Source organism: Pelophylax lessonae, assembly GCF_965119305.1.
Source record: "Pelophylax lessonae genome assembly, chromosome: 9".
Classification (NCBI taxonomy): Eukaryota; Metazoa; Chordata; class Amphibia; order Anura; family Ranidae; genus Pelophylax; species Pelophylax lessonae.
The window spans coordinates 101,044,881-101,063,200 of record NC_138776.1 but is presented as its reverse complement, the minus strand read 5'-3'; the positions used below and the strand labels follow the sequence as shown (position 1 = coordinate 101,063,200).

The following is an 18,320-nucleotide window of genomic DNA, read 5'->3' as shown; positions in this document are numbered from 1 at the left end:
GGTACCTTGGAGATCTATGAGAAATCTGATGTTTTTCAATGGTGTTGCCTTGCTTCGGAAGGGGGGGGTAGTCTTATAAGGAGAGTATAGCCCAAAACCTATGTTTTAAACTTGAAAATTAGGGGGGTCGTCTTATACGCCGGAAAATACAGTAATTTCATATACAAAATTGCTGCTTTTTAAAAATAGAGGGCATCAAAGACACTCAGACTGGGAAAACACTTGTATCCACAATAGCAGTGCAAGTATTACACGCTTGTATGTAAACAAAACAACATAAATAACAAATGCTGGCCATACACGCACAGAATTTCGGCCGAAAATGGTCGTTTTAGGAAAGATCGTTCGAAAATCGGGCCGTTAGTGAACACAAGTTTACCGACGATTTCGATCAAGTGCCCGGCTAATGTCGATGGATCCATAGGGAAAACTTTTATCGTTTCTACAAAAGTTTTTATGTGTATGGTAAAATTGAAACGAAAATAATATTCTGACTCGTATTGTGCATGTTATTGAACGATCATTATGATCATGAAAACGATTATGTAAAAGAGTTTATTCTGTAAGTTAGTGGCCAACTCGATTTCGACCGACGAATAATCGTTCTGTCTGCAAACGGCCGAAATACTGTGCGTGTATGGCTAGCATTAGGCCCCATGCACACGGGGCGTTAGAAAAAACGTACGTCAAAGTTAGTTCTGACGCCGGAAAAAGCAGCTGTAAAAACGTGCTTTCAGTAGCTTTTTCCATTGGCGTTATTGCACGTTTTGCCACGTTGCTTTTAGCAGCGTTTTTTTTTCTTCCATTCAAAATCAATGGTTCCCTATGGGAGCCTATTGATTTGAATGGAGGTCGCACCGCAACACCGCAAGTCGGATCCGACTTGCGGGGCGACTTGCGCTGTGAGAATCTTGAGGGGGAACTCCACGCCAAAATGGGAAAAAAACGGCGTGGGGGTCCCCCCCAGGGTTCCAAACCAGGCCCTTCGGGTCTGTTATGGAATTTGAGGGTAGCCCCATGCCGAAAAAACGGCATGGGGTCCCCCCCAAAATCCATACCAAACCCTTATCCGAGCATGCAGCCCGGCAGGCCAGGAAAGGGGAGGGGACGAGCGAGCGGCCCCATCCCCCCCTGGACCACACCAGGCCACATGCCCTCAACATGGGGGGGTGTTGGTGCTTTGGGGCAGGGGGAGCTCTGCACCCCCCACCTCAAAGCACCTTGCCCCCATGTTGATGAGGACAAGGGCCTCATCCCCACAACCCTGGCCGGTGGTTGTGGGGGTCTGCGGGCAGGGGGCTCATCGGAATCTGGAAGCCCCCTTTAACAAGGGGGCACCCCAGATCCCGGACCCCCTCCCTATGTGAATGGGTATGGGGTACACCGTACCCCTACCCATTCACCCCATAAAAGGCAGTGTATGGAAATAACGACAAGAGACGTTTTGGAAAGTTTATTAAAAATCTTCATCCGACTCTTCTTGTCTTCTCCTCTCCGGGGTCTTCTCCGGGGTCTTCTGCTCTTTTGCTGTCCGCCCTTCTTGTCTTCTCCTCTCCGGGGTCTTCTGCTCTTTTGCTGTCCCCCTCTTCTTGTGTTCTTGTCTCCGGGGTCTTCTGCTGTCCCCTCTTCTGCTGTCCTCTCTTCTTTTCTTCTCCTCTCCGGTCTTCTGCTCTTTTGCTGTCGGCTGTCGGCTGTCTTCTTCCTCCGGTCCTCCTCCGACGACGTCTCCGCTGATTATGCCTATCTCCGGTCTCTTCAGCTTATTATATAGCCATTAGGGGCGTGGCCCCAATGACGTCATCTGGAGACCCCGCCCCCTCATGTCACAGATGACGTCATATGTGACATGAGGGGGCGGGGCCTCCAGATGACGTCATCGGGGCCACGCCCCTAATGGCTATATAATAAGCTGAAGAGACCGGAGATAGGCATAATCAGCGGAGACGTCGTCGGAGGAGGACCGGAGGAAGAAGACAGCCGACAGCAAAAGAGCAGAAGACCGGAGAGGAGAAGAAAAGAAGAGAGGACAGCAGAAGAGGGGACAGCAGAAGACCCCAGAGACAAGAACACAAGAAGAGGGGGACAGCAAAAGAGCAGAAGACCCCGGAGAGGAGAAGACAAGAAGGGCGGACAGCAAAAGAGCAGAAGACCCCGGAGAAGACCCCGGAGAGGAGAAGACAAGAAGAGTCGGATGAAGATTTTTAATAAACTTTCCAAAACGTCTCTTGTCGTTATTTCCATACACTGCCTTTTATGGGGTGAATGAGTAGGGGTACGGTGTACCCCATACCCATTCACATAGGGAGGGGGTCCGGGATCTGGGGTGCCCCCTTGTTAAAGGGGGCTTCCAGATTCCGATGAGCCCCCTGCCCGCAGACCCCCACAACCACCGGCCAGGGTTGTGGGGATGAGGCCCTTGTCCTCATCAACATGGGGGCAAGGTGCTTTGAGGTGGGGGGGTGCAGAGCTCCCCCTGCCCCAAAGCACCAACACCCCCCCCATGTTGAGGGCATGTGGCCTGGTGTGGTCCAGGGGGGGTGGGGCCGCTCGCTCGTCCCCTCCCCTTTCCTGGCCTGCCGGGCTGCATGCTCGGTTAAGGGTCTGGTATGGATTTTGGGGGGGACCCCATGCCGTTTTTTCGGCATGGGGCTACCCTCAAATTCCATAACAGACCCGAAGGGCCTGGTTTGGAACCCTGGGGGGGACCCCACGCCGTTTTTTTCCCATTTTGGCGTGGCGTTCCCCCTCAAGATTCCCACAGCGCAAGTCACCCCGCAAGTCGGATCCGACTTGCGGTGTTGCGGTGCGACCTCCATTCAAATCAATAGGATCCCATAGGGAACCATTGATTTTGAATGGAAGAAAAAAAAACGTATAACGTGGCTTAACGCACGTTAAGCAACGTTATAGCAAAGTTATTCAGCTTTTAGCAGCGTCAGGCGTTTTTAACGCTGTAACGCTGGTCCTCAGAACGCGCAGGTGGTGGGTTCTTGTTGCAGCCTAAAAACGTCTAAGCCACTTACAGCTCAAAAACGTCTGAGTGTGCATGAGGCCATAGAATAACATGGAGGGGCGTTTTTAGGCTGCAAAAAGAAAACGCCTGACGCTGCTTACAGCGGCGTTAAAAACGTCCCGTGTGCATGGGGCCTAAGTCTGCACCCCAAGTACTTCACTACAAAAGGCTATATTATTACAACTAAACACAACAACAGTCTCATATAGGAAAAAACACCTAGCTATAGAATAGACCCCCCCCCCCCCCCCCCCACTGTTCCAGCACCAAGGGGGCACACACACAACACACACAGGACGGCTATCTTTTCCATTGCAATTAAAAATACATACAGCGTTTAGCTGTGATAGAGCCCTGTGTATGAAATAATTGGTGCCTGGACATTCTTTGTTATTTATGTTTTATGTTGTTGTGTTTACATGTAAATCGTGCAATACATGCACTGCTAATGTGAATTGACACAATTTCCCAATCTGAGTGTCTGATAATCTTGATTTTTATACAAGAGGCAATTTTTGATATGAAATAAAATGACACTAAATATTTTTATTACCCAAATATGCTATACATTTTGTCATAGGAATAGCCCCTGGTTCTATCCTTGTCTCTAGCTACAGAGATCACTTTTTCTTTTTCTGTTGTATGGCTATAATGACAATATCATATTGGTGAGCAAAATATTGGGAGAATATATGGGAATTCTTTTCCTAGCTTATGGCATTAAAGCGTAACTCCACTTTTGATGAGAAAAAAAAAAAACACATTCTCTGGGTGATCCAAGTTAACGCTGCATGATTCTGGATAAAATGAGAATAACGATTTCTTTGCTTATAATAAAAATCACGATTCTCGGCATAACATTATCTTTCACATGAAACCAAAAAAATTGGGCTAACTTGACTGTTTACTGAATTAAAAACAAAACCTAAAAAAAACTTAAAAAAAAAAATAAAAATAAAAATAACTAACGTGTATTTTTTCCCCTCAAAAAATTGTGTTTGAAAGACACAAATACAGTGTGACATAAAATATTGCAACAAGCGCCATTTTATTCTCTGGGGTCTCTTCTAAAAAATTTCTATATAATGTTTGGGGGTTTTATGTAATTTTGTAGAAAAAAAAAAAAAACTGATTTTAACTTGCAAGCATCAAATGTCAGAAAAAGACAGACTTTAACCACTTAAGCCCCGGAGGATTTGGCTGCTAAAAGACCAGGGGGGTTTTTGCGATTTTTTACTGCTTGACTTTAACGGACAATTGCGCGGTCGTGCGACACTGAACCTAAACGAATTTGACATCCTTTTTTTCCCACAAACAGAGCTTTCTTTTGGTGGCATTTGATCACCTATGTGATTTTTTGATCATGCGCTATAAACAAAAAAAGAGCATCAATTTTGCAAAAATAACAATATTTTTAAAATTTTTTTTATATGAAATTCCGCAAAAAAAAAAAAAAAAAAAAAAAAAAGTAAAAATCAAAATTTTTTAACATTTTCGGCCAATTTGTTTTATGCTACATATGTTTGGTTAAAAAAAAAAAATTTGCAAAAAGCGTATTTTGATTGGTTGGCGCAAAAGTTATCGCGTTTACTAACAAAGGGAAAGATTTTTGTCATTTTTGGTGTTTTTTTTAAAATGCGTAATGGCGGCGATCTGCGATTTTTTTTGCGGTACTGCGACATTGCGGCGGACAGATCGGACCCTTGACTGACATTTTGACACTTTTGGGGTTACCAGTGACATTACTGCAGTAATCAGTGCTATACATATGCACTGTTACTGCAAAAATGACACTGGCAGGGAAGGGGTTAACTGTATTGGAGAGGGAGGGGTTAAGTGTGTCCAAGGGGCGTGTTTCTAACTGTAAAGGGACATGGCTATTGGTATAAAAACAGAGATCAACAGTCCTACATAGTAGAACCGTCTGATCTTCATTTTTACACAGGGGAGAATGACAGGCGGCTTGTTTACATAAGCCGTCCGCCTTTCTCCCTTCACCGGAGCGATCGTGAGTGACCGGCGAACGATCGTGTCCGCCGGTCACACGCACTGACTTGTCAGTGAACGAGCCGGGGCGGGCGCGCAATTGGCTCACAAGTCAGTGACAGGCGAGTGACGTACCCCTACGTCACTCTGCCTGGCCGGGGCTGACCGCCGCAGTATATAGTCGTGCGGCGGTCGGCAACCGGTTAAAGTGGAGTTCCTCCCAAAAATGGAACTTCCACTTTAAGGCCTCCTGACATGCCACATTTGGCATGTAATTTTTTTTTTTTTTTGGGGGGGGGGGGTACCTAGATTTGACAGGTACCTGCTCAAACTTGTGCTCGGACTGCCTAGGCGGCTCGAGCGGAAGGTGTCCTCTCCCCCCCACCCTGCAATCTTCTGGAACATGTTACAGGCCCCAGAAAAATCGCCTGTCCACTCAGGACGTGCAGTGCGACTCGGGCATGCACAGCGGCGCGCAACCAACTGTGAAGCCGCAAGTTGTCACAACCTGGTGCCCATACTAGTGATGCCGGTGCCGCCGAGAGGAGAGGGAGAGAAGCGAGGCTTCAGGTGGCCGCAATGCTGGGGGAAAAAAAATAAACGCAATTCCGAACCATTGCAAGGCGCGGAACGTCCAAGCGATTCCTGTGACTTGCAATGCGCTTTCATCTGTTTTTTTTTACATCCACTACCAATGCAAAAACGGATGAAAAAACGTCAACGGATGGATGAAAGACAGACCGTATGTGTGAAAGGGGCCTTACAGACTGAAGTTAAACCCTTTGATCTAAAAGAACCAATGATACAATGTAAAACATGGTTAGGTTTACATTTTGTCCCGGTTCACACTAGGGCGAACTGTGAGGCGACCTCGGAGGTCGTGGTGCGAAGTAGCGTCTCCCCTATGTGAACGGGGCCTTTATCTCTCAGCGCTGAGCAATGTTGATAAACATTTGCTGTAGGCTTTTTATTTGACAGCTGTGAGTGAGCAGAGAACGGCTCTGCACTAAATGAATCGTGGAAATGCCGGATTGGGATCGTGAGAGGGTTGAATCGAGATCGCAATTTTTTTACTAATTAATCGTGCAGCGCTAATCGTACATTGCAAGGATTTTTTTACAAACTTTGTTGCAGATTCCTACCATTTGTTATTCTAAAGAAATCACGGTTTGATAAGTATGAATCAACTCCCATTAGACACACTTAGCACAGAGAAAAAATCATCTGTACAGCTGCAGGGCACTTATGAGGAAATCTGCTGGGCCTGCATCCCTTTAGACGTGTTCCTATTGGGAGTATCTCACAAAAAAATAAATTTTTGCTGCAGGAGATGCCAGAAATCTGACTTGTATCATAGGCAGAGTTCTGGGAAAAGCAGTGATCCAAACACACAGCAGGAAATTAGGTTTCTGGGGTGTGGTCAGTACACATTCTGTGTATAGAACAGCTCCAGGCAGCCATATTGCATTGTATTTTCAGAAAATTATAACAGCTACAGATTAAAAAGGAAAGGTAATTGTTAAAAACATTCAATTACAATATGACTTGTGTTGCAATCATACAAGCCAGGGATATGCAAACTGTGGCCCTCCAGCTGTTGCAAAACTACAAGTCCCATCATGCCTCTGCCTATGGGTGTCATGCTTGTGGCTGTCAGTCTTGCTATGCCTCATAGGACTAGCAGTTCTGCAACATCTGGAGGGCCACAGTTTGCATATCCCTGATATAAGCTATAGTTATACATATTTTTTATTTGAGTTACCTTTTAACGTTCCTTGTTTTTTCAGAAAGACACTATAGCCTGCTAGAAATCACACAGGAATTGCATAGTCTTTAAACACGTTTTCTATGCAGTTTCCATTAGACTTTATGGTAGTGGGGAAAAAAAAAAAAAAAAAAAAATCGCACTCCACCAAACACACACACAGGACCCTTTTTAAAAATGCATTGCATTCAGACTGCATATATATGAACGGCCACCATAGATCAGGTTATTTCACTTTTCATGCAATTCTATGCATTCTGGAATGCATACAAAATCGCATCAGTGCAAACCAGGCCTTAAAGAGGCGTTTTGCATGAAACCTTAATGTTTCATAGGGGTGACTTCCAGGAATTTTTATATATATATATATATATATATACACACACACACACACACACACACTCCCCCCCCCCCCCAAAACCCTTCTGTTGTGGCCAAATGCCAGGCAAAGCCATACCTGCCTCCCCCCCCCCCCCCCCCCATGATCCCAAAAGGAATATTGATGTGGATGTTAAAATATATATTATATAAAGTGTTTGTCCATATCTACCTGTCTAAGGCTCCATGTACACGGGACGTTGTTAAAAGTCCCTTTGAATGCTGGAATTTTTAGGACGTTTGAAACGTCCGTTCGGTCGCATTTAGCGGGCGTTTGCGTTTAGAACCGTTCATAGAGGTCAAAAAAAATGATTCCCCTTTAAAATGGAAAAACGCAAACGCTAAACGCGGGTCATCGCGTTCGGACGCGTTTGTGCGTTTGAAATGCCGGGAAACACACGTTCGAACGCAAATAATTGCGTTCTAAAAAAAGTCCCTGAACGCAACTGCCTGCAAATGACTGTAAACGACCTGGTGTACATGGACAGATAAGATAAAACGTAGATGGGTTCAGGGGCTTCTGAAAAAAACGCCCAACTGCTCCTAAACGGCCATTTCCAGCGTCCCGTGTACATGGAGCCTTATAGTAATCCATTTTCAGTAACTACAAATACACAGCTGATCCTGCTGCCAGTCCCCCTTTTTCCTTGTTATAAACGGATCACAAAAAGAGGATCTGTGCTTACGTGGTCAGTTTGCATCCTAGACATAATGCCCCCTCCTCACTGCCTGTCATACGCCCTCTGAAAAGCAATCAACCATCTCTCTTCAGAGGGAGAAGCTCATGTAAATTAGCCCTAAAAAGGTCAATGGCACGATGGCCAACCACACTACACGTTCGGTGGACTTGAACGATCGTTCTTCCCGCTCATGTTATGTCATTTGGTAGTTTGGCTGCCTTCCAATGTCATATCGCATACAGCGCACAGAAAAGTAAATACATGGAAATCATTTCCTGTTTGCCCAGTACAGTGTACACTTTATATACACTGTTTCTTAATTAAATCTCAGTGTTATAGCTGCTCAGAAGAGGATCCTTCCAGGAAAAAAAAAATGCTCAAAGTTAAAAGACAATAACATTGATAATAAAGAGGCTTTTACACGAGTGATTACAGTTTAAAACAAAAAGACTTCACTTTCTAATTAAAAAGTTAATCTGGAAAAATGATGTAGATGATCGCATTCTTCTACCTCCTGACTTTGATCTTCTTCCGATTTCCGACTAAGGTCCAATTCACACCTATGCGTTTTGGGTGCTTTTTGCAGAAATGCACTACAGTCCTTTCAACACGGTTTCCTATGGAACACGATCACATCAATGCTTTTTTCAGCCGCTGCGTTTTTGGAAAGGGTAAAGGGACTTTTTTTTTTTACATGCAAAACGGTGCTTTTTTTTTTTTGGTTCCATAGACTTGAATGGAGAAGTTGCAGAAAAGCGTTTTTATTGAAATGTTGCCGCGATTTGCGTTTTTTTTATGCCATTTTCTTTTTTGAGGCCGATTTGATTAAAAAACGCAAATCGCGGCAAAAATTACACGACATGCTTTTCTGCAGCTTCTCCACTGAAGTCTATGAAACCAAAAAAAAATCACCGTTTTGCATTTAAAAAAGTCCCTGACCCTTTCCAAAAACACAGCGGCTGAAAAAAGCATAGATGCGAACGTGTCCCATAGGAAACCATGTTGAAAAGGACTGTAGTGCGTTTCCAAAAAAACGCAAAGGTGTGAATCAGGCCCTAAAGGATTTGTAAAGTCGGGAAGGTTTTTTTATCTTAATGCTCTCTTTGCATTAAGTTTAAAAGCCTTCTGTGTGTAGCAGCCCCCCCCCCCCCAATACTTACCTGTGCCCCCTCTCTGTCCAGAAATGCCCACACGTCCCCTGGCCGTCCTGGGACTCTCCATCCTGATTGGCTGAGATACAGCCGTGACGCATTTTCAGAATGGCTATACATTTAAATAAAATTCTACTGGTGTACAGTCAGCTTTACATTTGATGCTACAACGAGGTATGCACAAAGCTGGAAAAGTCAATACTGGGATGACGCCTGTAGGTGCAGGTATCATTCCCATATACCCGCCGCAAACCAAGGATGTCCATGGACATTGGGCGCCAAATAGTTATACAAAATTGTTTTTGTACATTTTTCCTTTAAAATGACCAAAACCATAAATTAGGAGTCAACCCTGAAACACTTTCAACTTGTATGCAATCAGGCAGGCCCTAGCACTACATAGCTGAAGGTAGATCTTAACCACTTAAGCCCCGGAAGATTTTACCCCCTTCCTGACCAGAGGGTTTTTTGCGATTTTTTACTACGTGACTTTAACGGAAAATTCCACGGTCGTGCGACGCTGTACCTAAACGAATTTGACGTCATTTTTTTCCCACAAACAGAGCTTTCTTTTGGTGGTATTTGATCACCTGTGCATTTTTTTGATCATGCGCTATAAACAAAAAAATGTGAATTTTGCAAAAATAACAATATTTTTCACATTTTTTTTATATGAAATTCCCAAAAAAAATAAAATGTAAAAATCAAAATTTAACATTTTCGGCCAATTTGTTTTATGCTACATATGTTTGGTTAAAAAAAAAAAAAAATCGCAAAAAGCGTATTTTGATTGGTTTGCGCAAAAGTTATCGCGTTTACTAACAAAGGGAAAGATTTTTGTCATTTTTGGCGTTTTTTTTTTTTTTAACGAGTAATGGCGGCGATCTGCGATTTTTTTTGCGGGACTGCGACATTGCGGCGGACAGATTGGACCCTTGACTGACATTTGACACTTTTGGGGTTACCAGTGACATTACTGCAGTAATCAGTGCTATACATATGCACTGTTACTATAAAAATAACACTGGCAGGGAATGGGTTAACTGTATTGGAGAGGGAGGGGTTAAGTGTGTCCTAGGGGCGTGTTCTAACTGTGATTGGACATGGCTACTACTGTAAAAACAGAGATCAACGGTTCTACATAGTAGAACCGCCTGATCTCCATTTTTACACAGGGGAGAATGACAGGCGGCTTGTTTACATTAGCCACCTGCCTTTCTCCCTCTCTACCGACGATCGCAGTGTGACCGGCGGACATCGGGTTCGCCGGTCACACGCACGGACTCCTTAGTGAATGAGCCGGGGCGGGCGCGCGCTCACCCGCTATTGGCTCACAAGCCGGTGACGTATATATACGTCACTTTGCCTGGCTGGGGCTGACCGCCGCAGTATATGTACTTTGGGGCGGTCGGCAAGCGGTTGAGGAAATGGAATAAGACAATTGTATAATGTATGGCCAGCTTTACATTTCAAGGCACCACGTCTCCACAACACCCATGTTTTAGCTTATAGTTAGGGGCAGGTCACACATTTTGCACAGTAAAATGCAGTGTTTTTACCATGCGGGTAGTACTGGTCCTGACTGGTAATGCCTTGCGCTTTTAGGCCTCATGCACGCAGGGCGTTTGCGCTTCTCCTCTGATAGTCAGAACTCTTGGCAGGAGAAAAGCTACAAAAAAAAAAGTGCCCAACGCCACGTACTGCACACATTTTTTTGGTGCATCAACAGTTTCAGCGTTAATGGATTACATTGACTAGAATATTCATTTATTCTGGACATTGGAATGCATTAACACCCAAATGCGCCTAAAACACATCTAGCGTTCAGGTGCGTTCAGTGTTTTTTCTGCTCTTCAGCTCCTCTCCTGAAAAGGTTATTGATGATTTTTTTCCTTCCAATACACTTGTAGATGCCTGTGTGTGCATGGACACATAGGCTTACATAGGAGGTGCTTTCATAGGCAGAAGAGAAAACACCAAACGCCTGTAAAAGTGTCTATTTTTAAGCAGCGTGTGTATGAGCACCTGTTTAATTATTTATTTTTAACTTTATTGAAATTTCATTTATTTCTATGCACAGTGATGCGTAGGGAAAAAAAAACCCTGTTGGTGAATATATGATATTTACCTGTCCAGGAACCGCGCGATGTCAGCGCCGGCATCTTCACTAAGGGAAACAGGAAGTGGCTTCTTTCCTACTGCGCACGTGCGAGTCACGTTGCTCTGTTTGAATGGTCCTTCTGTTTTCTGGGACCTGTGTGTCTCCCAGAAGGTAGAAGGGGGGGCGGAAATATTTTAGATGGCCGTGCAGCGATCTAACCCGGAAGTGGAAGCGGATACCTGGTTTTGACAGGTATCTGCTCCCCCTCACCCCAAAAAAGTGCCAAATGTGGCAGTGGAGAGGGTGCGAACAAGCGTAGCTTCCCCTTTTGGGTGGAGCTTCACTTTAAGTGTGAACAGGAATCGTAGGACACTATTTCGTGTGCCCTTGAGGAGAACTGCATTTTTCTAGCGCAAATAAATACTGATCTCTACACAAGTGTGAATGAGCCCATATAATGGTATAGTTTTATTGGGGGAAGAATTGCATTAAATAATTATAACATTAAAGAGGGACTCCAGAAAAACAGCTGAAATACATAGAAGGGAGCTCTCCAGCCAACCGATTTTAATTTCTTTATTTATTTCTTTGCATCCAATCCAGAAATCTGCTACACCTCTATGACCTGTCAGCGAAGAGCACCCAATTTTATTCTGCTATAGTTCAGTAACAATTACACATCTTGTCCCTCCCCAGCCTGAGACTGGACAATGAAAGGATAAGTAGCAAAGTCTGAGACCATGATGTCATCAGCACACCCCCCCCCCCCTTCCACTCAGCCAATCAGAGGAGGCTTTGCATTCAAAGCTGTCTATGAATGGCTGAGCACCAGTCAGCCAGACTGTTTTGTTCCAGGTGTGAGATGGGAAGTCTGTATCTCACAGCTGGAACCCGGAACTGTGTACTGTGTGTAGGTGAAGTTACATGCAGTACATACAGTGCTTTGAGACACTGCAGCACTTAGTGTAGCAGCAAATAGCTCATTTAGACCAGATCGGTCCAAACAAACTATTTAAAGTGACATGAAACATGGACGTCAGCTTTAACCAATTCCATAGCCCGGCCAATTCCGTCATTCCTCACCTACATGTAAAAATCATCATTTTTTGCTACAAAATTACTCCCCCCAAACAATATATATATTTTTTTATTTTAGGCCCCATTCACACTAGTGCGACTTGTCCCGCGATTTTGGACCGCAAAATCGCATGACAAGTCGTTTTCCATTATTTTCAATGAGCCCCATTCATATCAGTGCGTTTTGAAGTCGCACCGACTTCAAAGTAGTTCCTGCACTACTTTGCCACGATTTTAATGCATTTTGAGGCATATAGCCTTGCCCATGCTTTCAAAATCGCGGCAAAAATCGCGCCGCGAAATCGCGGCAAAATTGCGTTGCAGTAGTGTGAAAGGGGCCTTAGCGGAGACCCTAGAGCAGTGATGGCGAACCTTGGCAACACAGATGGTTTGGAACTACATTTCTCATGATACTCATCTACACTGCAGAGTGCATGAGCATCATGGGAAATGTAGTTCCAAAACATCTGGGGTGCCAAGGTTCAGCATCAATTCCTTTTAGGGAATAAATGGCGGTCACATGGTATTTGCGCAGCAATTTTTCAAACAAGTCATGCTTTAAACATGCGCACACTCGTGGAATAGGACCAAACTTCGGTACTTTAAATTTCCATTGGATACGCTTTAAAAAAAAAAATAAAAAATGTTGCAGGTTACCAGTTTAGAGTTAGGGTCCTTTCACACGGCCGCTCCGTGTGTCCGCAAATCATCCTATTTTTTTGCGGATGATTTGCGGACATAATGTAAGTGAATGGCACTGCGGGTGTCAGCGGAATACCATCCGCTGACATCCGATTTTTCCTCCTTTCAGTTCTGTTCCGTTTTTTCGAATGGAACAGAACCCCATTTTTTCTTCCGTGTAAAAAATGGAAAGGAAGGAAAATTGGATGTCAGCGGTGTCATCAGCTGACATCCGCAGTGCCATATACTTACATTATGTCCGCATATCATCCGCAAACGGATGGGATGATATGCGGGCACACGGAGCGGATGACACAAATGTCATCCGCTCCGTGGAAAAAAAAAAAAAGTCCCGCAGCGGACCTTTCACACGGAGCGGCCGTGTGAAAGAAGCCTTACAGAGGAGGTCTTGAACTAGAGTTATTGCTCTCCCTCTAACATAGCACCAGAACTCCCCTGTAATGTTACATAGTCAGTCAGGTTGAAAAAAGATACAAGTCCATCTGGCTCAACCAATAAACAACAAAGAAAACCCAACCAACCCATATACACAATCCTATGCCTGCAGTTGATCCAGAAGAAGGCGAAAAACCCCAGCAAAGCATGATCCAATTTGCAACAGCTGGGGAAAAAACTCCTTCCTGATCCCCCAAGAGGCAATCGGATATTCCCTGGATCAACTTTACTTATAAATGCTAGTACCCAGTTATATTATTTACACCCAGGAAAGAATCAAGGCCTTTTTCTAAAGCAATCTATGGAGCTAGCCAGAACCATCTCTGGAGGGAGTCTATTCCAAATTTTCACAGCTCTTACTGTGAAGAAACCTTTCTATATTTGGAGACAAAATCTTCTTTCCTCTAGACGTAAATAGTGCCCCTTTGTCCTCTGTGATGACCTTTAAGTGAATGACTCAACACCAAGTTCACTATATGGACCCCTTATGTATTTATACATGTTGATCATATCCCCCCTTTAATCTCTTCTTCTCAAGAGAGACTAAAATCCGTTCCTGTAATCTTTCCTCATAGCTGAGCTCCTCCATGCCTCTTATCAGTTTGGTTGCCCTTCTCTGCACTTTCTCCAGTTCCTTGATATCCAAAATTTGCAGCGATAATTCACAGGTGTGGTTTGAACTCCACGTATGCGTTCGCTTCTGCGTGCGAGCATGAGGGGACAAGGTGCTTTACATTTTTTTATATTATATATATATATATATATATATATATATATATATATATATACTTTCCCTTTAAAAATTTTTATTTGATCATTTTTATTCCTATTACAGGCAATGTAAACATCCCTTGAAATAGGAATAGGGCATGAAAGGTCCTCTTTACGGAGAGATCTGGGGTCTATAAGTCCCCACATCTCTTCTCTAGGCTGGAATGTCTGAGATTAAAAAAAAAAAAAAAAAAACACGATCTAAGGCTTCCCAGCAAAAAAAACGGCAGTGTTCACATCTGAAATCGGTTCAGAGGGTCATAGAGATGGTCCCCAGCAAGCTCTATGGTAAACTGCCACCATGGGCAGATTCAGTCTCAGGATCTCCAACAGCACAGGTGAGCCAGGAAAAGCACTGGAGGGTGGTGGGAGGTTAAATAGCTGCTAGGATGGTTTTTACTTTGCAGGGAATCCTTTTAGAAAAAAAAAAAAAGCTGCAGGCATCCTTCAGATATCTCTACTCAAAGTCCAGGACTTCATAGGACATCCCACAGGCCGGAAGTGATTAAAGTAAACCTGCATCCCAAAGGGCATGTTGGGTTGCATTGCTGCATTCTCTTACAAATAGAATTCTTTTTTGGCAAGTGCTTTATTCAGCACTTCCACAATTCTGGCCTAAGCGCAAATCTCTCCTCACTCCCTGCGTGTGCGCAGATGTACCGCAAGGCTCGGTTTTCAAGAGAGAACTGCAACGAATCTGCGCATGCACCGGTTAACCCCTGGCTATCTGCACACGTCCAAAGACTGATACCAGATGTGTTCTGCCAGGACCAGAAGGCTGGGCAGAGTCCATGGGCATATGCACCATAATGGTGGTGCCTGAGCAGAGGGCAGGGCCACCATACTAGGTGGGCTGAAGATCCAATTTAAGGGGGAGCCTAAACGTGTGTTTTTGAACACCCCTCAACTACAATTCCTAATGAGCCCCGAGAGTCACATCATCAAATCCATAGGGCCCCATTCGCACCTTAGAAATGCGCCATGTTTTTTTTTTTTTAAGTCCGACAGCGCAGGCAAGCTTATTCACTTAAATGTGCTGCCCTGGGTCTGAAAAATACACTAAAGCAGCTCATCTACCCTTTTTTGGAGCTGCTTTGGCACATTTTTGGTGCTTTTAGGAATGAATGGCACCCAAGTGTGTGTTCCGCATTTTGGAACATTTCAGAAATGCGCACAGAAACATTTTTCCACTACACTCAGGTATGGACGGGGCCAAAGTATTAGAAAACATTCATATACAGACAATTGGGAGGTCCATGGCTATATTTCCATTGACAAAAAAAAAATTACATATATATACATATTTTTATACACATGCAATCACAGGTGTGTGTGTGTATTATATATATATATATATATTTTTTTTCTCTCTTTCTGGTGAGATGTATGGATGGGAGGGGTTGTAGATGAGAGCTGTCAGTGTCTCCCCCCCCCCCCATGTACTGTATATACAGGATCTATACTGGCACACATATACAGGGACAGATCCGATCATGGTGAACACAGACTGATCATCTCACCCCATTATAGACACAGCAGATCCCGGCAGGTTATGGTGTCACTTGTAGTCCTCCAGCACCTGGAGGCCGCAGTCTGAATGGCAGGATGCGCCCAATCAGAGATCACATAAAGCCCCGATCGTTTCCCCTTCCTCCCAGGGCTCCCACTCCCTGTCCCCCCATTATCCGATCCACCCCATTACCTTTTTGTATGATGCCATCACCCCAGAACACCCTGATCACACAGCCACTTCCTCGTCACATGACGTCATGGTCACGTGCCGCCCTTAACCGAGACGTCTACGGCGAGCCGCCAGGCTCAAACCTCCTGAGAAGTCGGAGCCGCCGGTAGGATGATATGTCATTGTGAATAGCAGAGTGTATGCAAAATAATGACACAGCACGGTGTAGAATAGAGAAGAAGACATGATGCCACTTCATTAATATGTGTTCATACCCCAGAACACAATGTCAGTAATTGCAGCTGGCCAGTCCTTAGGCCTCGTTCACACCTGCGCTTCCTGCTAACGCTGTGTTTTTGTGCATTTTTTTTTGTGCGTTTTTTGCACGACAGCGTAAGGCAGCCCATTCTGGGAACATGTCAGAAAATGTGCAAAATGCTTGTGGCGCCAAAAGGCACAACAAATAAATGCCCAAAAGGAGCTCCTGCACCTTTTCAGGTGTTTTTGTGCTGCACATTTGGACTCCACAAGCAGGCATAATGGGGCCTTATGCCTCGTACACACGTGCAGATTGTCGGCCGAAAATGTTCGGCCGCCGAACGATCGGCCGATTTTCGGCTTGTTAGTATGATGCTTTCGACAGCGCACTTTCGGCCGAAAAGAATCTGTCGTGCAAGCATTAAAATTTTTGTATGCCGACTCTAGAGCGGCCGATTGTTCGCCAGTCAGTACAGAATTCGGCCGACAGACAGCAGATTTGCAAGACTGGGCATGCTCAGAAAAGAAAAAAGACAGGGAAAGTTAACCATCACATGACATCACTTCTGCAGTCGGCGGCCAAAATACTTGTGCAGTCTTTTGCAGTTTTCAACAGACACGACAGCCCTGGACAAAAGACGGCCGATCGTTCGGCCGACGATCTGCACGTGTGTACGGGGCATTAGGGCTCATATACACAGGCGATTAAGGCCCCTTTCACACATACGGTCCGTTCAGTTCATCAGTTCAGTCACGTCAAAATTTTCATCCTTTTTCGTCAGTTGTTATCCGTTTTTCATTTGTTTTTCATCAGTTATCTGTTTTTCATCAGTTATCTGTTTTTCATCAGTTGTCATCCGTTTTTCGTCCGATCCGTTTTTTTGACGGATGGAAAATAGGGCATTCATACGTTCAAAAAAACGGACATTGACGGAAGCGGATGAAAACGGATGTTAACTGATGATCATCCGTTGTTATTCGTTTTTACATGGAGATACATTGATGTCCGTTTTTCATCCGTCAACGGATGGATGAAAAATGGACAAACGGACAGCATGTGTGAAAGGGGCTTAAGGCTCCTTTCACACACTCCGTCCGTTGGACGGAGTCCGTTTTTCTCAGCGGGGGATCGAGCCACCGATCCCCCGCTGAGCAGCAGGAGGACAGCTGTGTCTCCGCGCTGTGTGCGGAGACACAGCTGACAGTTCCCCATGCATCTCTATGGGGGAAATCGGATGTCAACGGACCGTCAGTCCGTTCTCACCCGATCCCATCCGATCCGATCCGCTGGACGGATGGAAAATAGGGTTTCCATCCGTCCAGATTTGACGGATCGGGTCGGATGTCAGTGGACATGTCTCAGCTGACATCCGATGCCCCATAGGAATGCATGGGGGGACCGTTCAGATCCGCCAAAAAAACGGACAGGCGGATCTGAACGGTCCGCCTGTGTGAAAGGGGCCTATGGGCTCTTTCACACATTCTGCCTCCGTTGGCGGATCCGTGTTGCTCAGCGGGGATCGCTTGCAGAGCGGAGAGGGAGTTGTCTCAGCCCCCGCTGCTCTCTATGGGGGATCAGATGAGAGTGGACTGCCTGTCCGCTCTCATCAGATCCGATCCGATCCAATTACTGAACGGATGGAAAAATAGGGTTTCCATCCGTCCAGATTTCACGGACAGGATCGGATGCGGATAGCAGCGGGTGTCAGCGGAGATGTCTCCGCTGACATCCACTGCCCCATAGAGCTGCATGGAGGATCCGATCAGATCCGCCTAAAAAACTGACAGGCGGATCTGATCGGATCGCCATATGAAAGAGCCCTAAGGCTCATATACACAGGTGATTAGGGCTCATATACACAGATGATTAGGGCTCATATACACAGGTGATTAAGGCTCATATACACAGATGATTAGGACTCATATACACAGGGAATTAGGGCTCATATACACAGGCGATTAGGGCTCATATACACAGATGATTAGGGCTCATATACACAGATGATTAGGGCTCATATACACAGGCGATTAAGGCTCATATACACAGGCGATTAAGGCTCATATACACAGGTGATTAGGGCTCATATACACAGATGATTAGGGCTCATATACACAGGCGATTAAGGCTCAAATACACAGGCGATTAGGGCTCATATACACAGGCGATTAGGGCTCATATACACAGATGATTAGGACTCATATACACAGCCGATTTGGACTCATATACACAGGCGATTAGGATTCATTTATACAGGCGATGAGGGCTCATATACACAGATGATTAGGGCTCATATACACAGATGATTACGGCTCATATACACA

General features: G+C 44.9%; 1 protein-coding gene across 2 annotated transcripts in view; it reads right to left on the bottom strand.

Moving 5' to 3' along the window:
• Positions 1–15,842, bottom strand: part of BTRC (beta-transducin repeat containing E3 ubiquitin protein ligase) — a 339,554-nt gene extending 323,712 nt beyond the window's left edge. Inside the window, exon 1 of one of the 2 annotated variants that reach the window (XM_082267987.1) lies at positions 15,762–15,842. In XM_082267987.1, coding sequence (XP_082124113.1) covers positions 15,762–15,779 — 18 coding nt within the window. In that variant the 5' untranslated portion in view covers positions 15,780–15,842. The remainder of the gene's footprint in view (positions 1–15,761) is intronic. The other variant, XM_082267988.1, reaches the window with a different exon arrangement.
• Positions 15,843–18,320: the final 2,478 nt, after the last annotated feature.